The 24,809-nt window shown below is 38.4% G+C and overlaps 3 protein-coding genes across 5 annotated transcripts in view; 1 reads left to right on the top strand and 2 right to left on the bottom strand.

Moving 5' to 3' along the window:
• The window catches only part of LOC127063043 (hemicentin-2-like), a 262,331-nt gene extending 260,511 nt beyond the window's left edge, over positions 1–1,820 (bottom strand). For all 3 annotated transcript variants that reach the window (XM_050992258.1, XM_050992259.1, XM_050992260.1), the window contains exon 1: positions 658–1,820. The gene's annotated coding sequence lies outside the window, so the exon portion shown is untranslated. The remainder of the gene's footprint in view (positions 1–657) is intronic.
• Positions 1,752–24,529, top strand: LOC127063185 (chymotrypsin-2-like). The gene is made up of 5 exons (XM_050992587.1): positions 1,752–1,805; positions 1,915–2,167; positions 23,538–23,691; positions 23,846–24,095; positions 24,193–24,529. The coding sequence occupies exons 1-5, from the start codon at positions 1,752–1,754 to the stop codon at positions 24,394–24,396; spliced, it is 915 nt and encodes a 304-aa protein (XP_050848544.1). The 3' UTR covers positions 24,397–24,529.
• On the bottom strand, positions 20,812–22,737 carry LOC127063059 (tryptophan--tRNA ligase, cytoplasmic). The gene is made up of 3 exons (XM_050992337.1): positions 22,327–22,737; positions 21,235–22,172; positions 20,812–21,152 (listed from the first exon to the last, which is right to left on the bottom strand). The coding sequence occupies exons 1-3, from the start codon at positions 22,451–22,453 to the stop codon at positions 20,988–20,990; spliced, it is 1,230 nt and encodes a 409-aa protein (XP_050848294.1). The 5' UTR covers positions 22,454–22,737; the 3' UTR covers positions 20,812–20,987.
• Positions 24,530–24,809: the final 280 nt, after the last annotated feature.

Here is a 24,809-nt window from a genome sequence, read left to right as displayed (position 1 = left end):
TGTCAACCGTCAAACGAACCAATCACGTTGCTCGTTTTCGCGCCAGTGAGATTCTTCTATCCATCCTCTCTCCTCAACACACACACACACACACACACGTCTTCTTTTACTTAACCACTTCGTAATATCATCAAATACTTATATCTTTTTGAGAATTTAATCGACCAACCTCGAAATTTTCGTGCTCGTGCAAGTTCGATCGAAATCAATATCCATGATAGAACATATCGAGAAAGCATCTTTGTGAATGCATATGTTTTGGCATATTGATTTTATTTCAATATAACCAAGCGCGAATCATTAAACTCCGGTGAGATAATGCGATGTATTATAACGCGTTCTAATGCGCCTTAACGAGGCCAGACGTTTGTAACAGCAGGTTCCCCGTTCATTATCCAAACGGGAAGCAAGCCACGATTTATTGCTACATGACAACGTTTCCCGAACCATGAGCCTCTTAATAATTACAAAAGGTTGTATTATCATAAGAAAAGGTTGTCACATTGATAAATCGAACGTTCCATTTGTTTCCGCGGGAACTTTTCGTAACTATTTATCAATATGTTCGTATCGTGTAATTATAGATACGGTTTAGCTTTTGTACAAACTTACTGTTACGATAGGTCGGATTATAATTAGAAAGATAATGACACTCACCTAATATCGATTATCGAAATCCTATCCAATTGTATTGACTGGATTAAAACGTTCCGACACAAGAACGAATCCACTCGTCGATCTCGAAACGTCGCAGTATAGATCTACGGTGGCACGAATCACTCACTTGAGAATCTCTCGACGTTCGTTTAAGAAAGGAACTTCCGAGGATCTTTTCGCGAATCACTCGACGATGCGATCGATACTTCACGACGTTAGTCACGAATGCACGGGTTATCGTGTCCTCCGTGGATCGTACGAAGGACAAGAATATATCTGGAAAGAAACGAAAAAAAAAAAAACAAAAAAGAAAGGAAAACTGAGAAAACACGTTAGATTCGTGTCCCGACCGCGAAACACGCACTCGCGACACTTCTTCACCGCATAGCTCCTCGCAAACCGTACAAATGGCGGTTTCTCGATTTACAACTTGTTGAAAACTCGAGACGATCGATTTCTCCAGGCCGCGTGTCGTTCGTTTCTTGTACCGACGGATTCCCGCCTCCTCGAACGATACGAACTCGCTCGTTCGTCGCGTCGGTGTCCATAACAATTATTATCTCTCTCCTTTTTTCGCTCTACTACCCTCTTTGTCTTTCGCTTTCCTTCGCAATCTATTTCTTCCACCGTGGCTACCCCCTCGTTCGATCGTTACCATCGACCGTTAGGTACATTGTTCGCCAAAAACCGTCATCCCTGATGGGGAGGTAGTTCGAGGATTAAGAAAGACGTGAGTGCTCCCAAAGACGTCACCACCTAATCGCTACCACTTCGCGACCTCTCAAGGATCCACCCAACGAGCTAACGAACCCTTCGACGATCCCTTTGTAACGAGGACGACGATCTATACGTACGTTTCACAAGAAAGTTAAGAAATAGAGAGAGTAAAAAAATAAGATAGGAAGCTAGTGAAAAATACGTCTGATGATCTTCTTTCTCTTTTCAATAGGACACTATCTTCTATTATTTTTGTCGAATCGAGTAAAAGCATCGATTCCTAATTTATAGATTTGCACTATTCAACGGTAATCTTTTTTTATGTTTTTATTCCCTTATCTTCGTCTCTATATCTCTATTCATTCGTATTCATTCGAATGCCGATTTTCGCAGCACGGAAAACCATACACTCCCAACGCGGCGACTGTACGGTGCATACTGAACGATATGTTCCGCGAGACACGAGGCGCGCGCCGCTACCCTGGCGAACGTGCCCGAAAGCACACGAGTATTACCGAACCCGCACGAGCCGTACGCTAGCCAGTCCAACGGTGGTGCGTATATAAGAGAGAAGGGAGAACGAGAGCGCAAGAGAGGGAGGGAACAAGTCGTCGTACGGGTGTCGTTGAGAGAGAAGAAACTTGTAGAGCAACGAAGATAGCTCAAGTGTTCCAGGACAAAAGAGAGAGAGAAAGACCGTTGTATATACCTAACAAGAAAAAGAGACGGAACGTTCTCCTACCACTCGTCCGTGCGCCACGCGACGCGTCTTCCTCCTCTCGTTGCAAGAACGGTAAGCCCCTACCCTTCAACTTGCCACGCTCTCTGTCGAGGCGTAACGATCTCGGAATAATGAAACCTGTTTGATCTATTGACCGACACCGAACTACTCGACCACTTCTCTACTTACATCCCTCTTCCAAACGATTTCGAGTTCCGAAATCTTCGTGAAACGTACAATTTTAGACGGTGTTCCTAATAATTGGAACAGAGTGTGCACTTCGTTCAGGGTAACGCCGACCAATTTCCTTCTACGAAATTAAAGCTGCCACTGGAATAGAACTGGGTAAGTATTATCGAGATAACTAACGAATCGAATAAGAACTTAAATCATTTTTGTCTTTTGATATCAATTTTAAGATAACTTTTCAAATTAACGACGAGAATATTCACAGGAAAATGAAGGAACTTAAAATTCTTAAGAAATTTTAATGTCTTGCATGCTCCGGACTTTAGATTACAAAGGGATTGATATTAAATTGCCACAGGCTCATCAACGAGGTGCGTTTCGTAAGAAGCTAACCATAGAACAATCTTCGGCGTGTATATATGTACGAACCAATAATATCTCGCTCGTCTCTTAAGAACATTATGCGTATCTACACCCACTCTTACCCTCTGTCTCTCCCTCTCTCTCTCTCTCTTATATGCGCGTACTGATTATAGCTGGAGGGCAAAGTGGCATGTACGGCAGCCACGATAAGTTATTCTCCAGAACGATTCGATTAATTCAGTAGTAGCGATGGTAGAAGCTCGCCAGGGTGTACATATTCTTCGAAGAGAAATTCCGCGCTACCGCCTGCTGCTCTCTCTCTCTCTCTCTCTCTCTCTCTCTCTCTTTTTCTCTTTCTGTTTCTCCATTTCTCTCTCTGCGTGCCCGCAAGAGTTACACACAAATTCTATCGTTGCGTTGATGCGCGAGCGTCTCTCGACCACCGCGAAGACTTCCTTGTCGTGGTCTTATGAAAATACATTGTACTCCACCGTTGGCTGCATACCAAGGATGAAGAGAGAGAGTGCCGTTTTAACTACTCCGGTATTTCGTAGACGTTTATACGTGTGGGTATGTATATATGTATGTACAATCAAACAGAAAAGGGAATTTTGTTTTCTCTTGGGCCAAACATCGATATAAAAAAAAGAAGTAAGATCAAGTAAAATGAGAAAATGTAAAATGATAATAATGGATGAAACGTTTGTATACAAAGATTAAGAATAATAAAAAACGGATCGTCAGGAATAAATTGATAAATATTTTGCTTAAATTGACATCAAATCAAACGGAATCCCGATATTCATCGAGCCCCCACTACACGGAGTTAATTATCGCGAAACTCGGATAACGTCGGTGGAAGGTAGCTCTCTCGCTTATTTACCTACACGCTTGCCGCCTGATAAACATGCATTGCATTGTTTGCTCTGATTTATACGCAAAGGATCCCCTTATCCTATAATCATATCGTACGCCGCGTAGCGAAAGTCCGTTTATTTGCTTCTCTTGCTGTCGGGTGGCCAATTATTCAAATACAATTGAATAAATGCATAAATAATAAGACGATCCACGTCAGACTACGAAGCGAGGGCACGAGCACGTAGACGAACACGGTAAGAAGACTTCTTCCTTTTCATTCTTCTCTTTCTCTCTCGCGAACGACTGGTCATTATTCGTCGAGATTGCATCACGGCAGGATCTTCTTGTCAATGGCGACACGAGTCCACGAGTCGGTTTGTTTTTCAGACAGGGCGAGAGCGAGAGAGATGAACACCGGCCTAAAATCAAATAGGAATGCCTTGGATCGAGAGAAGGATAGAAAGACAGAGAAAGGAAAGAGAAAGGACAGTGAAAGGACAGAGACCACCTAGGGTTCACTGATTTTTATTTCCCTCTCCAGTCCTCTGCGATAAATGATTATTGATGTGTCTAATCAAGGAGTTTTGTCTTGCAACGGTAGCGACTTATGCGTTTTAAATTGGTCCTTTTCTTTCTTATATCACCGACAGACTGGTCAAATAATTTATATTTCTTCGTTTCTCCGATCGTGCATCTCAAACAACATATCTGTGTAATTATGTACACGTAGAGTTTCAAAGGTTTTATTTATTGATACAGAACACGCAAAGGGTTATTAGAAACATTTCGGCCGGCATTAATAACGGGATTTAAATTTCGCTAGAGTGGATCCCACTCTTGCGTCAGATTATCGTAAATTAATCCGTCAACGATAGGCCGACATAAAACGCTCGCCGAATCTCAGCAGGCTAGTCAATCGGTTGATTGGTTCGAATACTCTTATACACCTAGGCACCACACTGTGTGCTTAAGGCGCTTAAACTGATCCCAAACTATGTAAACACAGAGTATTACGGGTTTCTACATATATCCAGAGTCGATCGGAATCAAAGTGACACGCACTAGTTCCCTACAATTGGCCTAATCGCAAGATGCTCGCAGTCAGCTGTCCGATCGAGCCGATCGTTTGTGCGTGCCACGCGTGATACCTATATCCTAATCGCCTTTTCAGATTTTTATACCTACTCGAGTAGCGCCAGGAGAAGAAAAAGAAACGAGAGAGAGAGAGAGAGAGACCATCGAGCCTTTCATACTTATAAAACTTTCTCGCATGACAAGCATCATTTTACCACTTTATCGAGAGCCTCTCGATGCAACCAATCCGTCTTCCGTCTTTTCGTTGATCCTGCGAAAATTTTCTTAAAGCGTAAGCGACGCGCGACCATGATTTTCCATCGTCAAATCGATCGCTAATATCCGATCCATTATCGTCGTCGGTAGATACCATTTGAAATTCGTATGAGACATGTACGGGGTGTCCCGATAATCCTGACAAAATTAGAATATTCTTCGGACCATCTATTTATCTTGTAGATAATTCATTTTACGAAGATATATAAGACATACTTAATTAATTCTTAGATATGTAATTAATGTTCCCGAAAATCAGCCTCGAGTAATATCACTTTATCGCACATTTCCGACAGATAATTTCCAAGCACTCTGTATTCCGCGCCATATCTTCTAAGCGTTTATACGAAAATTATTACGTTCATCTTGGCAAACGTCAAAGATTTAAGACGGATCAGGCTAGGTAAAATATTCGTCGCGTTGTATCGACGTCAAGATCGAGAGACAAGCGTCGATGAATTTTACGGGGAATCGTATACGTGATAGCAGGTCGATTTGCAAAGGCGAGACATACCGTACGGATGGATACGGTGCATATAAATTCGTGATTCATGAGAGCTTGCGTTTACGACATGGAAGAATGAGAAGGAAGATTCAACGTTGCTCCGAATATCAAGAGAGAAAGAGAAAAAAATGAAAGGAAAAAGGGGGACTGAATGATAGATATCAGGTGTGTATCAACGCGTGGACCAACGTTGGTCGAAGTCAACGGAAGCAGACGGTGACTAGTATCGTTTGAAGCCGTTGATATAACGCACCTATACCACAGAATACTAGCTCAGCTGGAGCTACTATCGTTAAACAGTCTTCGAGAGTATCGTCGGTGCAAATATCAGCTCTCGGCACCGGCTTGAGATTCCGTTTCATCGACATAGGTTTCCTTCGACTCTGGATGAAAGGAAATACGAGGGTGACTGTTATTGGACGACCTCTCTCTCTCTCTCTCTCTCCCTCTTCCTCTCTTTCACTCTCCGTCTCCGTCTATCTCTCTCTGTCTCTCTCGCTGTCTTCATTCCCATTTTCCAAGCCCGCCTCTCCGTTTGTCCTTCCTCTTCCTCATTCGCCAACTCCTGACTCCTCGACCGGCTCCCTCTCTCTCTCTCCCTCTTCATTTCCATCATCTGTTCTATCTCTCTCACTCTTCCACGCTTTCTCTCTCTCTCTCTCTCTCTCTCTCTCTCTCCTTCTCGCATGAACGCGCGCGCTCAGCAGAAGCAGACTCGCTTTCGCAGGCAAGTCGGTCGGTCTCTCCCTCGTCGGAATTGGTGGCGCAGTCACTGTTTCACTCGAGGGATTAAGTGTATATCAGATGATACGAGATTCCGTAGAATTGAATGTGCCAGCGGCGGTGGTAGAGCGACGTCGATATACCCGGGGATTATTCTGTTATTTTATCGTGAAGCTGGGATCGAACGTGAATCGAGGGGTTACAACGAGGAAGAGGAGTAGGGTAGGGAAGGAAAGTAGAAGGGGAAAGAGGTAGAGATAGGTGTGTAGAGACGAGGAGAATCGAAAAGGTGGGCGTGCATATTTACCGACGAATTTTCGCTCGCTAGAGTTACCCCTACCGATACCCTTACAAATCCCTACGCCATACGTTTATGTGTGTATGCGTGACGATAAAGAGGTCTCGATAGGTATACGCTTGGCTTACGAGTAAACGAGTCCTACACCATCGTGTTAGTGCAGCTCCCTTCGTATCCTTGATCCGAGTGCAGCCGAGGCGTCATCGACACTTCCGACCCTCTCCGTACCGAACGCTGGTGTCTAAATCACCTACCCATGACCCGCAATCACGCCGCGATTATGTTTTCGCGCTCTCGTTCGACCGCTTCTCTCTCTTTTTTTCTCTTTCTCTCTCTCTCTCGCTCTCCTGCCCTCCCTTCCTTTCTCTCTCTTTTTCTTTTTCTATCTTTCGAACCAATGGACGAGATTAACGCTTTCAACGGCGAAATCGTCGGGTAAAAGTTATCCTCGTAGTAGAGGAAGGCCTTGCGCCTCCGGGGATGAAAGATAGCGAGCTCTCTGCGTGAAGGAGAACAAAGAGAGAAAGGGAGTTCCGCTCGCGATTTAATCTTTACCCTAGGGCTGTGGTTTTTATTAACTGGCCGGGGCAAGTAAAAGAAAAAGAGAGAAAGAAATGACGCGCCCATCTGTGTATGTCTGTGTTTCTGCCTGTTTTTGCGCATACGTGCGACAATGATGATAGAAAAGAACACAAAACAAAGTTCCGAGAGTAGAACTTAAAGAATTTGATTTTTTATTCGTTCTCTCTTGTTTCGCCATTAACAAACCATCGCTATCATTACACGTGTTAACAGTAATCGCTTTCTAGGAAGGCGATTTGGCTCGTGCTCTCGTGCAAATAAATAGCGTCAGTGTGTAAAGTAGCATTCTTCTAATAAGAAGATTTATCGCAAGAGAAACCCACGCATGTGGCCAACTTGGTAGTCTCGCAAACATCTGGAATTTTTTTTCTCCGATCAACGTTCTTTGAACAATTTTGTTTTATCATGAATGATTTCGTTGGGATACGAAATGCATATGTACAGACATACGTAATATAAGGAAGGAAACCTTAACGTACTTTAACGATCTATGCTTTTGGAAAATGTTCACGTATAATTCCGCGATGTTGAATTAAAAGAGATAGAAAAAGAGAGAGAGAGAGAGAGAGAGAGAGAGAGAAAAAGAAAAAGAGAGAAATGAAAAAAGAAGATGATATCAGTGATGCGAGATCGGATGAGTTTGTGCGGCTTCGAAGACGAAAAGTCAAAGGGACGGGACATGGTAGTAACGGATAGTACTTCCGACGCGCGTTTCATTTATCCCGCGGGCGAGAATTTACATCTCCGGTAGAAGCATTTAATCAGCTGGTGCCGAGCGCCAAATGAAATTCGGTGATGCTTTAAAAGGGTATGCCAGAGCTCGCGGTCCACCGGAAGGGCGAGCGGTTGAATGAGAAAAATGCCGTGGGTGAGGTGCGTCAGGGAGAGAATGAGAGAGGGAGGATGACAGAGAAAGAGAGAGTATAGGTGGGATAGATGGGAGTTTGCGGAAAGGGTGCCATCGTTGGTTGCTAGTCGCATCGGACATTCGAGCCTAGTAGCCAGTGCCACTCAGCAGCTTTGTCGAATTTCACGCCATTTGAGTAAATGGGGAAGCACATCAAACACTCCCGATATTTTGTAGATCCATTCGCGCACTGCCGCGCAGCAACTGCAGTACCACCAACAACGGCAGAATGGGGAGTACGTGGTCCATTCTGATGGTCTGGTATTCAGAGACTCTCGCACTGTTCTCTTCCTCTGTTTGCCGCTCGATCGTCCTTTCTCTCTCTCTCTCTCTCTCTCTCTCTCTCTCTCTCTCTCTCTCTCTCTCTCTCTCTCTCCTTTTTCTATCTACGTCTATCTCTACGTTCGCGTACACACATTCGTTCGGACTACATCCATGCGATATCCTGCAATTTTGTTAAAACTACTTTCATGCCAGCCAGATAAGCGCTTTAATTATTAAACGACCATCGCAGGAACAAAATCACGACTTCGTTCTACCAAGAGCATAAGACCAAAATGGTAGACGGTGAAAAGTGATATGTACTTAGTTATAAAGTACCAACATACATATATATGTAAGCACAAATGCGGAACGTCGTTGCATTAATCCAACGTGCAAATTAGAAAATGATTCGCTCGCAGCGTTACATTACACTCGCTCGACTCGCATCGCGAGTCTCTTCATTTCCGTAGGACAGGAACACTCTCTGTTGCCCTTTGGAATTCAGCTAGCTCGTAATAATTACTAGTACCTCTCTTCGAACGCGTTCGTAGCCAATCGACAATCAACTCGTCGACAAATAATAGCGACACGATTTCGCAGACCAATGCGCGAGTTACGTTTGGCTTTTCTCTGTCTCTATCTCTGTCTCTCTGTCTCTCTCTCTCTCTCTCTCTCTCTCTCTCTCTCTCTCTCTCTCTCTCTCTCTCTCTCTCTCTCTCTCTCTCTCTCTCTTTGTAAAGCTCGTCACTCTTCCGCTCCTCTGCACCCTTTCTTTTCTCTACCAGCGGCATGGAACTCGTTATTGGAATAAACGGACGACGGTCGGGGCGTGACACTAATCGGAGATCGTTCGGCGATCCGATCGAGATTCACGATCGGCCCGATGAACTTCGATTTTTGTGTTTCGTGCCAGCCGTCGAGTAGTATTTTCGATTCTTGACTCGAAATAGTTCGACCACGAGCTCAACGTCCAAAATTCAGTCTTCTCCGTTCGACTTTTTTTTAACGAAAAGGCTCCGAGAAAATTAATTAAATTCTTTCGAATTGTATAATTGCCGTGAAGAGAGATTTACAATTAGAGGAACGTTCGTTTAATGGTGATCGTAGGATTCTGTTAAAGGTGTAGAAAATTTGACATCCTTAGGAGATTTGTATTTTGAAACATCGGTAGTGAAAGGAGCGGAACGATCGGTGATTTTCATGTTTCTCGACTTCATTAGTCGGAAATTATTGAAACGACTCCTACGGAATCTTAATCGTCTTATTACCGAACATCTTCGAAGGGCTCCCTCGAGGCGAAACATCGAGGCCTTGTTATCGGCGTTCGTTTGAATTCACCGACGCATTCATCTGTCATCCACGTAAACGCTCTTGCCGACCACATCTCAGAACTTGTACCTAAACGTTTCTTTGACTCGTGAACCATCAGAATCGTTATTCGTGCGGGCTACCTTTGCGAGATCAAACGATAAAATATATTAATTCATCCTACGATCTTACATGCAACGATGTAACATCTATCGTCGATTTTTCGAACTCGTTCGTCATAAATCAGGAAGATTATCTCCTCCGGGAACGATATGAGATATATAATTTGTGTCTGTGTGTATGCCTATGTGAGTGTGTCTGTGCGTAGGTAAACGAAAGGAAAACAAAACTAACGATAATAATCCTTCCGACTGGCAGTTTCGAGAGGCAAAGAATTTTGTTCGACGAGGAGATGAAATTCGTATGAACAAACGAACATCGTCACCTTACGACCGACAGAACTTACAAATTGATGCGATCGAAATCCTAAGAATGCTGTCGGCAAGAACAGACAGGTAAAAAACGAAAAAACCGTTCCTCTCATTTTAGATATCAAAATATCCTTCCTTCTTTGTCTCTCGCTCGGCTAATGAATCACATAGATACATATACGACGCAACCTCCTCTACCTTGATGACGTTTTCGCGAGTTCAAGGGCGTCGCTCTGTGAATAAACAGAAGCTAGGATGGTGCGTGAAATTCCTCGCATGAATCGCAATCCGTGTTACGGACCGAACAAACAGTTACGAGATTACTATTCGAAAGCTGGCACGACACCCGTTGCTTTCGCGCAAGCACGGATTTGAATATCATCGGTGTCGGTTCCGGTTCGATTTGACGTCGACGAAGTTTCGGACGAGCTACCAAGCAAATTTTGTCCCACCATATTTCCATAGCCGTACGAGATTAGTCGCTGGTGTTGACAAAAAAAAAGGGAAAAAAGGGAATAGAACGAAAAAAAATACTTTCTAAAAACTGTCTATTTTGTAGTGTCGTAACATCAATCATAAATAAATAATAATATATCGATCATTGGTATTATTAATGTCATCCAACCAAACAGGTTTTAAGATGCTTCACGTTTTTTCAAACGATAAAAATTGTCGAGTTTTACACTCGTTCGCATCTTTCTTTCTAAGCTTTAACTGCCACAACAGTTTATTATTTATTTCCCTGCTGTATCTCGGATAAGCGACGACGGTACCACTAGTGATCGTGACAATGAGAGGGGATGCCGACCCTCGTAGAAACAGACTGTATATCATTGTTAAGGTCGCCGAGCGTCGCTTGCTATTTGCTCCTTTCCGCTAAGATTTATGTTTCATTGTCGCGTAGCTACTCTCGACACTCGAAACGTATTGGTTTCGAGTACGGTACCAATGCTGTCGACTTTCGCATTTCACGTCGAAAAACGAGCACGATTCTCTAGCGAAGAGACGATCACAACGATCGATGACTAGTTTAAGAGAATAACGATAAATAAGAAATATACCTGCGTTCATTATACTCGATCGTGGAAAAATGACTGGAGTTGGTCTACAAAGAAGTAACTTTTAATGAAAAATCAATAAACTTTCTAAGCTCATTGTTCCTTTCGTGCGTATTAATCTCATTAGGAAGGATAATCAGTAGCGGCCTTTCTCTCTTGAAAATCTCCAATGTCGGAGCTATTTTGATTAAAATAGACCTGAGTTTACGTAGTAACTCGAGAGAATCGCTATAGAAAACGCTGAGTGGCGACTGAAAAGTTAACTATAACGTTGTTACAAGAGCTGAATTAAAAGCCGTTTTTAGGTCGCGCGAAACATCGATTATCAAAGATAAATTGGCCACTTTTATTCGAACGTAATCGTTGAATTACTCGACGATTTATTTTCATCGGTTTGCCGCGAATCGATTGTGATGTGTATATTGTATGCGTGCGTGCGTGCGTGTGTGTCGCGCATATGCATATACACCTATATTCGCGTATACACAATGTACGCGTATAGTACCAGGTAGACACACATAATAAACGTACGTATCTACGTTTATGTAATTTTTCTTTTTAACCGACTTTATTCGCCCGAGAAAGGCATCTCGTTGTATATCTTGAAATTTTTCTTCGTTTTCAAAGCTCGCAAGGTTTATGCTCACGTACGAGAAGTAGAAGTAGAAAGAGAAGAAGAAGAAAAAGAAGAAATTGCCGAAAGAATTTTGTAACTGACGATGACACGAGACGCGCGTGGATATCTGTCTAAAACAAGATGAAATTTCCCTCGGAGTCGACAGAAATTGCTTTCATGATAACGTGGAAGATTGAGGATGAGAGATAAATATGCCGATATATTTGCCGTTGTGCTTTCTCGTCTAGCGTATTGCCATAGGTAGGATATTGTCAAAGATTCACCGAAGAGAAATTCAAGTATCTCCGTGACTGAGAATTCCTCTTTCTATCTACGCGATCTATCCATTGCTCTTTAACAAGATTGATACTCGAACTTTTCTTTACTGTCTCGATATTCAAGTACGACTACTAGTCATATAATATCGGTATTTCTTGTAATCTTATCCGTTCTACGATTCTTAATCGTATCTCGGATTGTTGCTTTTTAATTAACGAATGCGCTTCTCACGTACGTGAGTATGCGTGTATACCTGTATGTATGTACTAAAGGAGAACGGAAAAGCATATCGGATTTCTTACAACGTTCGGTCTCGCCAGAGCAGTTCAACCAGTTTGAAATCCATGGATGCTCTCCTTTTCTCTATCAGGAGAAGAGATAACCGTAAACAGGTTTGAAACCTTATTACCATATTACCACCTGCTGTCTCTCTTTCTCTCTCTCCTACACCCACCTTCTCTTTCTCTCTCTCTCTCTCTCTCTCTCTCTCTCTCTCTCGCTCGCTCTATCACTGCCCTTTCAATACCACGCTTGGTAAGTCATGAAAGGCTTATTATGGGAAAATAATTTGAAGAGACGAGATAAGTTCTCGGTGAACGAGCAGACACTTTCCTTTTCTAAACCATCACGAAAGAGGAGAGAAATATGCCGGTAATATTTCGTGATGTTAAACTCGATAAAATCGGTTCGCGGCAAAAAGTAGCAAAATCAATTTACGTTCGATCAAGAAGCTCAACCTTTATCGTCGAACTATCGGTAAACAATCTCGCTATGAGATCTTCCAAAATTTATGCGAGAGACACCGGTACGCACGGCGTCAGCTGTTAACGATCGCATCATATCCAAAGTAATTATCCAGTTAGCTCCGCTTAACGGGGAACATATTTGGTAGGTCATGGCTTGTACAAACGGACCCTCGAAAGCCGATTAGAAATCATTGTTCTGTACGGCGTTGATCTCGTACTCATAGCCGTCCATCTGGAATCGTTTAGATTCAACCGAATATCCGAACCTTTCATCCTACTGTAAGTATGCCGTAAATTGTGAGCAGCGATATTCTCGAGATTCCTTAATTAAACGGCCAGACAGCTACATTACTAAGATCCTTCTTATCGAGAATGACGATCTGCCGCGACGATCTATAGAAGAAGGATCGAAAGAGAAACTCTCTGTTACACTACCTCTTTTCTTTTCTGAACTGTCGGCTATCGCCTGTCCGTTCAGAAACGACCATTCATGGGGCCGTTTCGATGACTGTCGACCTTGCCTGTCCAATTGTCTGCTCACTGCTTACTTGCTTACTTGCCTGTCAGCCTGCTTACCTTCTGCTTTCTTTCTGGTTTCTCTCCCCCTGAAATTGGCGGTGCCTTTAATAAGAACCTGAATAACGTGCCTGAATAAGGGATTGTCTCGAAACGTGAAAGGACTTCTCCTTTGAAAAAGTTACGTCCAATAACCGATTAAATCTGACTTTATAATACCTACAACTTCGATTATTCGTACTAATTGAGGGTTATTAAATTCCTATAAACACAATTTGTTTACAATGAATGAGGTATGTCATGTAGGTCGAGCAAAATAAAAATATTTCATGGATGTGTTTGTTATTTTCTCTATTTTCTCTACACTCTATCATATAAAGCGATATGTTCGGTAGCTAATGCGAAACTGCGTGAATAACTAAAAGAAACAATGAACGTTTTATCCCTTGTATTGTTTTCGTATTGATGTATGTTACCTTATATAATTACATAATCGTGATTTATACGTACAGAGAATATAAATAAAAGTGGTAGTCTAAATGTAAAGTGGGTATAGATTGTCACAATATCCTATTCATCCCATTTCATCAATATCCTTAGGCCCAGATATTTTCAAGATGAAATTAACAAATATACAAATATACTAGTATAAAAGTTTTGTTTAATAATATTAGATTCGTTTTCTGTGCATTTTTACGTTTAATAAAATAATAATTAGATAAAATTTACAAATATATGTATATATATACATATAAGTTATACAATTATACAAATGTATAAGAATAAACTGTATCGAGCCTAATTTAATATTTCAATTTTTGGAAATAACAGCAAAATATAAAATTTGTTATACTTTTTACCAAGCGATGCTCGGTCTTCCAGTTACTGATTTATTAAAATCACAACGCGCTTTAACATTGCGTTCGAAACGATGGTTCAATGTGTTAAAAAACAAACTTGGTTTTAAAAGAAATAGGGAAAAAAATGAAAGAGGGATAGATAGAGAGAGAAGCAAAATGCAGTCGTCTGCTCGTGTTGGTCGATAGCTCGATCGGGGCTCGATATTCTCGCGGGTACAGTTAACTGGCAGATGCATTGTTTCGACATTTCCCATCACATATTTTAATTGACACTCGAAAATCGAGCGTGAAGTATCCACGCAATAACGTCCAGTCATTGTGAAAGCGTACATCGTCGCTGCCAATTACTGGAAAAACGAAAAACACACGTATCCAACGAAAATATTATTTTATTTTGAACTTCCGATAAAGTCGATCGTCAAAACGGAGAAGATAAAACCGCCTCGCAATGAGACGTGTCGCGAACTCTTGCTTCCGATCATATATTTTTTATTTTTTTTTGTTTCTCTCTCTCTCTCTCTCTCTCTCTCTCTCTCTCTCTCTCTCTCTCTCTCTCTCTCTCTCTCTTTCTCTCCATTTTCTCTCATGTACAAATCTCTCACCTCATACAATTTCAAAATAATTCCAACTTTTCCACCGAATATTTTATCCGAGATATACATATATGTACTTACGTACGTATAGATACCTATATATATATATAAATTTTTTATCTCACTAACATTTTTGACATCATTTATAAATTGTCGTTAACTATTATAAATCTATATACGTACATACATATGAACTTACGTTCTATAAATATGTTGAAAAATTAATCTGCAGTATACATACGTACTTATTCGTCGTGAAAAGCTATGATAATCAACCCTTTTAAACGTATATGTTACGATAATTAAAGTCCTTAAACGAGATTCATTAGGCTCGACTCACGGCCACGCACGCTTACTTTTTAATTTGAGAAACTTATCAGTGCTATATATCTTCCATTATAAAATCCCAACTCTTTAACTTTTATAGTCGGAAAAATTTATAATCGGTCATAAACGATACGATACGATACGAAGGAAAGAGAGAGAAAAACTATCATCCGTTTATGTTCATTTCTTTTTTACTCACGATTCGAAAACAGATTTGTTAACGGTATTCTTATCTCATTTGAATCGGTTCCTCAAGCTATGTGTCCATAATATATGCTAATATAAAGCGTCGTTACCTTGCCTTATCTATTCATCAACGATCATAATCTTCGATATTGCATATTTCTCTCTCTCTCTCTCTCTCTCTCTCTCTCTCTCTCTCTCTCTCTCTCTCTCTCTCTCTCTATCTATCTATCTATCTATCTATCTATCTATCCCATGTTTATTTTTGTAATATTATAACTAATATCGAAAAAGTTATGTTTTAGATCTACGAAGAAGATCCCTTTTTTCACTCTTGAATATTAAATAAGAAAGAAAAAAGAGAATAAAATAAATGTAGATAGAAGATAGGTCGAAACACGAGAACGAAATGAAGCATAACGATTCACATTTTTACGTTCTTAAAAATATCCCTGCCTTATTACACGGGCAAAGTCGTGCAAGACCTCTCGTGGAAGAACGTTGATCCAAAGTGTCAGCTTTAAAATCCCGACGGACATTCGCCTTAAGTATATTGCTGACATACATCACCCTACTTAATACTTTCTCGTCGTGGCCGTTGAGCGTACCGAAATTGCCAAAGTTATAAAGTTACAAATTTTCTAAGTCCCGCGAATTTCTAGGAATGTCCTTGGAATGTTACATCTATCTCTCCCACTTCCTCCCTTCTGGTTCTCTCTCTCTCTCTCTCTCTCTCTCTCTCTCTCTCTCTCTGTCTCTCTTTCCACGCTCTACTTCTTCCTTTCTCTTGTTACTACCCTTTCTCGGTCCTCTGTTCTATTTGACTTCTATACCGAGCAGAGAACGTCCTGACTCAAGCAAAATTGTCACGAGATACTCCAAGAAAAAAATAACGGAAAGAAAAAAAAAGAAAAAGTAAAAAGAAACGTATCTCATGAAAGTGTTGAGAAGATAAACATTGAAACGAACGTAACTTTTAAAATACACGTCGATTCGGATTACCATGGAACAAGAGCGTCATTTTCATTAAAAGATAATGACTTTAATACAAGAGTTCGTGCCATCAACGATTAATATCTCTCTCGTATGTTTTTTTAGTCCGCATGTTTTGTGTGTGTATGTGTGCGTGCGCATATTCCCATGTTTTAATCCTGAACGTTAATATTTTAATAGTAATAAAATTCAACCACGCTCGATTTGAATCCTCTGAAAACGTGTGAAAATCGTTTCGTTCGAGTTGAAAAAATGCCGCCAGATTTCGCACGTCGATGAAACAAATTAAATTCTCGCGACCTTCAACTTTGCGAATTTATTCGCGGAAATATGGAATTACACGGAGTTACGAATACATCCGTAAAAATCAACGATAATGACTATTTGCATTATGTTAAGGAAAACGAGAACGACGATACCAGGAATTGTTCGAATAATCAAATGCTCGGCTATTTCGCTGAGGTGAAATTCATTTTATAGCTGTTGCTCAACCCATCATGAACAATATTTTGTAATGCGAACGAAGAGAGAGAGAGAGAAACAGAAAGAGGGTAGAGCATGTTGTTTAAGGCGTATTCGTATTCGTCGTTATTATGGAATTATCGAGAGCAAATATATAGGGTGCACTGTGTAACACGTAAGTAATTAAATAAAATCGAAAATTTTCATTGCTTGTGCACTTTGAAAATTTGTTCTATTTTCGTTTCGTTTAATTCGTGCTAAAATCTACAAACGAACTACAATATCGAAAATGTTTTAAAAATCATTTCCTCGATAATTTAATAATCAAGTACTTAATATACTCAAGAAAATATAAGTAAAGATGGTCATATCCCACGATTACCTCTATACACCATGTATCTTCTTTCAAACGAATTCTAATCAGCCTCATAAAATTTATATTAATCATTTATATCCATTCTATATACTTCGGTATATACATACATACGTATACATATGAATACATATATATATAGATGGAATAATCTGACTCTCAGAGGTAGGTAAAGTCATCATTGTAGCACGTCAATCGCACGAACGGCATCGGAATAAAACGAAGCTGAGTTGCATGTACCTGAACGACATAGCGTCGACATACAAGAGTAAAGGTTTGACGTCGCTGGATTCCGCGTGCGTATCCTCGATGTTAGTTGAGATATCGACATGTTCACGTTATCCTCACTCTCTCTCTCTCTCCCTCTCCCTCTCTCTCCCTCTCTCTCTCTCTCTCTCACACACACCCTCTCACTCAAGCTTGCTTCAACCTATTCTCGCGAGGGCATCGATTTCGCCATGGATACGCGACCATGGTAGCACATAGCCAAGACAGAGACGACGTGCAGGGTGTAAAGAGGGTATCAAGAGGGTATATGATGGGAGTGTAAAGGGGGGAGGTGAGAGTCCTTCTTCCAAACCGTATTCCTCTCCATACATAGCATCTACTCCGTGTATTCACAGTCACGGTCTTGATTAGCCTAATAGAAAAGCCAAACACAGTAGCTTAATGTATACCATAGATGTATCATCCTTACAACTACCCAAGGCAAATCCAGGAACATTAAACCGTCGAGGATCGCATTTGGTGAGGGTTACGAAAACGTAACACATCGCTATACTACTACCTACTATACCTACAATACAACTAAACGCTACGCACCGAAATTTGGGCTAATAGAGGATGAGATGTTCTTTTGCGCCTTGAGCACGTGCTATCGTGGGAACACCGTAAAAAAATATCTTCTTTTATTGAAAAAAAATCACTGCAGTCAATAAAAAGTGTGTTTGTATTCTAAGCAATCATCAACACAAAAAAAAAGAAACGTTCAAATTATGACAGAAATTGTTACAAAGAGCTTAAGAGTTTGTCTTATTTATGAGATATCCAGATTTTTAATTGTTATGTAAATTAAAAGGACATTTTTCATTTTCAAAATTTGTTTACAACTTCAGGACATCCTATTAGGAAAAAAGAAAAAGCAATGATTCGTTTGAAAAAAAAAATATAGAAATACTGATTCGAACATGTATTTTGTGTATGTATATCACGATTGGAAAATAGAATCTGGAGTTCACGATGACGATGGCTATGTCGAATAAATCATAGAACAACGTCGAAAAATGATATCCTGAATTTATCGCTACACGGATACACGTCCGAGAAGAAAATAATTTACGATATAGAGACGTCGACGTGCTCTACGCGTTCATCCTCGAAACAGCTCTTTTAACTTATTGTCAGTATCTCCGAAATTATTCCACGAATAGAAAAAAAAGAGAGAGAGAGACAAAGAATAAGAGTGAGGGATGGAGCGGGAGAGATATACATAGATATATATGTATAGATATATACAGGGTGTCTATCCATAGATATCCAAGCAAATATCTCACAACTGATTAAAGTTACGAGAAAGTTTATAAAGAAAAATTTGCATGATTCTTAGTCAGCTACGAAGTGCATATAAACATTTCTTTTTTACTCGTGATCTTTTACAGTTATGAAAGTAAATATAATCTTTTTAAATAAGTATCTATAATTTTTTTTGTTATTATTCATATTTATATAGCAGTGATCATTTCCAATTAAAATCATATCTGATAAAAAATTGTTACTATGTATCGTTTGCAAAATAATTGGTATCGGCTACTTACTGACCGATCGGAATAACTAACCCGAGCCGACCTGAGCCGAGTCTTATCTTGCTTTTCCCTGTCTAGTTCTGTCTTATTCTGTCTAGTCCTGTCCTATCCTGTGTATAGAAAGTGAAGGCCGTCGTTTCGAATGTTTATTAATATTTTTCTACAAAAGAATATCTATTCTCTCTTATATTTCTATTTGCCGTAGTTTTTTGTTTAAACGATGTTAAATATCGAAGATAAAGACGACATACAAAAATATTTTAGGTAAAAATTGTTTATTTCTTTGGTTGAACTAAGATTCGGTTTCAAAACTTATAGGTTTCCGCATAAAAATATAAAATTGACTTTAAAATAACCTTGAAAGCGTACACCACATTAAAAATAAATAATGCTTTTACGTTTGCTCCGAAAAATAAAGCAACTTTCTTTTTTAATACGTTGTTATCGAGATATTTAGATATCTCAATTTAAAAAACTCACCCTGTACATGTACATATAGAGAGAGGGTTAAACCGCTACGATGAAACGCGAGCTTTCTCGCTCCGCGAGTATTATTATATTTCACCGGTCTCGTCTTTGACCTTTTTTCTCGCTTATCCCTTTGTTTTGCCACCACGCCATTGTTTCAAGACAATATACGGTGTAACTATAACGACTGCCTCGGGAGGAGGACAGCCAAGAGAGAGACGCGGTTACTTCTGAGAAATTATATAAGTTTTATTCTTTCTCTACCGTAAAAAATATTCCCGTAACATGGTCGCGTCGTACGTTCTCTTATGAGAAGTATTCGCATAAATCGGGACTCAGCGTTTTGAAAAAGAATAACTGAAAGAAATAAAACAGATTTAAACATATGAAATATAGTATCGTATGTGCGTGTGTGTGTGTGTATGTGTTTACTACCGAATAGAACGCTGCACTAAAAAAAAAAAATAATTATCTCAATTTTACATACTTTTACGATCTCTTGTGATACATATGTATACTATACGTAATATCAAAGCAAACTCTCACAGTAAAGATTTTCCGTTGAATCTTTTGCGATGAATATACGCTTTGCTAGTAATAAAGATAGTCGGGGATGACTTTATTGCAAAATCCTTTTAACCATTGTTTCTCTGTCACTTGCTGGCCTTCGGTCGCAAGGTTATTACAAAGCTCGTTCTTTTTCACAACCCCCTCGATAAAAATGATATAAATATTTATTCGTCTCCATAGAATACACAAAAAATAAAAAGAGATATGCTCTTCGATGTATCTTCAACACCCATGGATATATGTAGCTTTATATATATACACACATTTATATATATACGACACACGCGTGTGTGTAGTATGTAGTAGATACATAAATATATATAGAGAGGGCCGATTATTATTCGATCTCTTACACATTCGATTGGTATATAAGCCTTTCAATATAAATAATACTCGATGAGTTCGTTATTATCCAAAGGTCTGAGAATAATATCAACATAAAGCTTCGAAAAAGGGTTGGCACGGAAAATAACTATCGGGCAAAATTGGCTCTGGTTACTCGGCAAACATTGAACTGTTTGATATAAAATGCTGGCTCTGCTACGCAATTTTCGAAGAGTGCTGGAAACACTGGACTTCTCCATTTGCATTTCCTCACCCTCTCTTTCTCTCTCCTCCTCCTCCGTCTCTTCTTCTACCTCCTGCAATCCTACTTTTTCCGTCCACCCGACACCAACATACTATATCGTCGAATTTCCGTTGAGATATCTTCACATCGCCGACTTTACTTGATCTACATCCTCATAGAGGATCCCCATTCCCCGTACCACCAAAATGTTTTCTTGCGGCTGAGTCCATCCAATTGAAAAGCTTCTTGGCCGAATCGTTTGCTAACGGAAGGATGGAAGTTTTTCGTACTACGATATTTTCTATCGTGGCTATACTTCGAACGTTTCGTAAAATGAAACGTATGTTTTGCATTTCTATAACTAGAAATCGTAATCTTTTATAAATTTTCATTTGATATTATTTACTTCTTAACAGATACTGATGACATCGTGATCTATCTATATATTAGAATTGCACACATATATCTGTAATCACGTAAAAGGAAGAGATTAATAGCATGGGTTTTATGAAGAAACAAGTGGATCATCGAAAAATTAAATTAATTTTATTAACTTTGAAAACTTCCTTAAGGCCCAGATATTGTATAAAGACGCCTCTACACATGTGCTGCGTAATGATAAATTAATTAAAAGTTAACGATAATTTAATACAGCTTGCGAATAAGGACGTTTCGTGCGGATGTTCTAGTTGTCTAACAGCTAAATTTTACTTATAAAACCTAAATCTCGCGGAGTCATGAATTCCTTTAGTATTTCATCCGTTATTTTACTTCTAGCTTCTTGATGTTTAGCAACAAGAGGTTGTAATACTTCGATTAACTCTTTTTTTATTTCTCCTGAGAGAATCTGTCCGCTAGTGTATCCCTAGAAATATTTAAATCGTAGGATTATTCGGAAATTGTACAATAAGATGCTCTAATAAAGTTATTTATGAAGAAAAACTTACTTCTCTGATATTTTTTAATTTTTCATCATCTTCTAAGAAGAATCGCAGCCACTGATAGGACACATCTACTTCACAATTTCCACCTAATCGCCTGTGTTCTTCTACAGTGGCTTGCCCACCAGAAAATGCATATTTGTTAATTTTATTCTTTATTTGCTTGGGTGTATCCGTTAAAAATACTGCCGTATTGCTATCGCTTGCAGACATTTTTGTTTTAGAACCTTGCAACGCTGGGAAAAAAGTAGAATGTAACAGAGCAGGTTTAGGATATCCAAGTTTAGGTGTTACATCTCTTGTCATCCGAAAGTATGGATCTTGATCTATAGCGCATGGTATCAAACAGGGAACTTTCTTATTTTGAAAAATAAAGGGAAATGTTCCAGAGATTGCCGGTGCAGCCTGAGTTGGCGGGAATGCAATCTTTCCAATAGGATCACTGTCACCAAAGCCAAATATACCTTTCACTTGATTGTATGTAACAGAACGTTGTATCCTAATCATATTTTGATAAAAAGCTGGATTATTTCCAATGTGTTCTAAATTGGAAAAAATAAATGTTTTAGCTGGATTAAAGCCGCAAGCGATAATATCTTTTGCATTATTATATGCTAACTTGATAGCACTTTCTATATCTATGTTTTTCCATATAGCCTTTTCATCGTCCGTCAACTGTATCACCAAAGGAACTTCGAAGACATCTTGTAACCATTTACAAAACATAAATGGTATTAAATGTCCTAAATGCATAGAATCTGAACTAGGACCTCTGCCTGTATAAAGATAGAACAGTTTTCCTTGTTCATAAAGATTTAATATAGTGTGCATATCACGATGCGAAAAAAATATTCCTCTTCTTAAAAAATGATGAGGCCTTTTTTGCGTAATCTTTTCAAATCTAGTTATCAACTCATCGTCTATCTTGGAACTTCCAAATCTCTCTGAAACAATATAAATATTTCAAAACAAAATTAACAAACCTTGAACATTTTATAAAAACATACTTGCAAAAGTTTAGATGTCAAATGATTAAAAAATTTTAATTACACATATAAAGAATTTCTTATCACATGGAATACTTAATTCACAACTTACTTATTAATTTATCATAATCAATTCCAGTATCATTTTTACTCGTAACATTCCACGGTGTTACAACATCTTCTTCATCACCAGTTCCATTTATAGACAACGCTTCGATTTCTACAGTTTCTGCAGTCATTGTCTTTTAAAATTAATTAATACTTTATGCGGTAAACGTTTGTTAAATGCCGCATCTGCACAGTTAACACGTTGTTAAAGAAGACGTATACTCAGCACTGCTGTCACCAGCAGACACAATTTTTTAGGTTATAATCTTTCCGTTCAAAAGTATAAAAAACACAAAAAAAAAGGATTATTTTAAATAAAATAATCTGTGAAATTAAATACAATATGCTTATATCGAAAACAGTGCCTCGTAAGAATAATCATTGTAATACAGAAGGTTTGAAAATTTAACCAGCCATTGACTCTAGTAGTGAAATTCATTAAATGACTGAAGATGGCACTAAAAATTTAATTTTCATATTTGATCGAAATATTGGAAATGTAATAAAATAATTGTCTAAAGAAATCGTATACAATAATATATGACAATCGAAATAATTCAAACTGTACGATAATAACGAATTATTATCATAAGTAACAATTTTCATATATTATTTTCCCATCCGTATAAATATTTGGAAAGATCAATAATTAATATTGTAATTTAATTATTTAATTTATTACTTGCTATACTACTTCCCAAGTATTGTCACATTAAGCGCTACGATTTTTTTTTCTTTTCTTTTTTTTTTTTTTTTTTTTTTTTTTTCAAACAGCCTTCTTTGACCTCACGATAGTACTCTTCCGGTAAAATAAGTAATACACCGCCAGTATATCTTTCAGTTATCTCAATGTACGTGAGATACATTTCAGATGTAATTTTTTATCACTTATATCTGACCCATATTTAAATATTCTTTTTTATGAGTTGAAATTCAATACATGTAACGTTAGAAACTTGTCGCTTATATATATATATATATATATATATATATATATATATAAGTTACGAGAGAATTTTGGAATTATAGTAGAAAACAGAGCTTAGTAGACGTATTTTGATATATTGCATTCAAAATGTTGTTATTTCTTTATATTTGTAGTGTAATCACTATGTACGATGCGATTGGTGAGCTACACTATATTCTACATAAAATAGCGATTGATATTATTGCAAAAGAGAAAAGTTTTAAAAATTCTTTTTTTTTTTGAAACAGCTGATTCGTCAATTCCTAAAATTGTCGGTGGTTCGGCCGCAGAAGAAGGACAATTTCCACATCAAGCTTCTCTTCGTATTAAAGAAAAACATTTCTGCGGAGGTTCTATTTTAAATAAACGATGGATCCTTACTGCAGCTCATTGTCTTGCTGGGTGAGTTTACGTGAAATATTCATAATATTCATAATAAAGGAAAAATTCTATTAGTAGAGCATTCTACCATTAAAATGAAAAAAACAATTCATGAATGAAACAACATAAAAATATTATTTAATTTATAATTGTATCATTAATTAAATAAAAACAGATTAGATGCTAGCCGTATAACCGTTGTATTAGGAACTAATACCTTAGACAAAGGTGGTGATCTGTACCGAACAAATGTAACAATAGCTCACGAGGAATATGATCCAAGAAAAATAAAAAATGATATCGGATTGATTAAAGTTGATAAGGATATTGAATTTACCGACAAAATAAAACCAATTAACTTACCGACAGAGAATTATCAAAAAATTGACAGTTATGTTATATTGTCGGGTTGGGGTAGAACAAGCGTAAGTATATATTATACTATAGTATTTTATAAGTTTAAAGAAATATATTCGTAAAAATAAAGTCACTTGTGTGCACTGCATTATCGACACGTTTCAGTATCCTGGAAATTCACCGAACGAACTTCAACACATCAAATTAAAAGTAATCGATCAAAAAAAGTGTGCTACAATGGTAATAATTACTAGAATTCCTGTTTCCGACACGAATATTTGTACCTTAAATCAATATGGAGAAGGTGCTTGTCATGTATGTACTTTTGAATTATTTTCTATAATACTATTAAGAAAATATACTCGATGATATACTCGATGATATACAGGGTGACTCTGGCGGTCCTCTTATCGACGGAGACGAACAAGTCGGAGTTGTTTCTTGGGGTATTCCATGTGCAAGAAATCGACCAGATGTTTTTACTCGTGTATTCAGTTACCTGAATTGGATAAAAAATCATATTAAAGAAGATGAAAGTCAAACATCTGAATAATACAATTATATACAACAATAAATATATGTACAAAATAAATTAACAAAAATTATTAAGCGGAAAATAAAAACGATAATAACAAAAAATGTTCATTACGTAATGTATGTAATAACAGATAAATAAAAATTTTAATGAATTTAATCTGTGATGAATAATCTTTGAATGAATTAAATGTGTATTTAATAAGTGATGTAAAAGATATGAGTAAAACTTAACCGAAACGATTTCA

The sequence above is a fragment of the Vespula vulgaris genome, chromosome 4, assembly GCF_905475345.1.
Source record: "Vespula vulgaris chromosome 4, iyVesVulg1.1, whole genome shotgun sequence".
In the NCBI taxonomy this organism is placed as follows: Eukaryota; Metazoa; Arthropoda; class Insecta; order Hymenoptera; family Vespidae; genus Vespula; species Vespula vulgaris.
The sequence above is the reverse complement of the archived record's forward strand: the minus strand, read 5'-3'. Positions and strand labels throughout refer to the sequence as shown.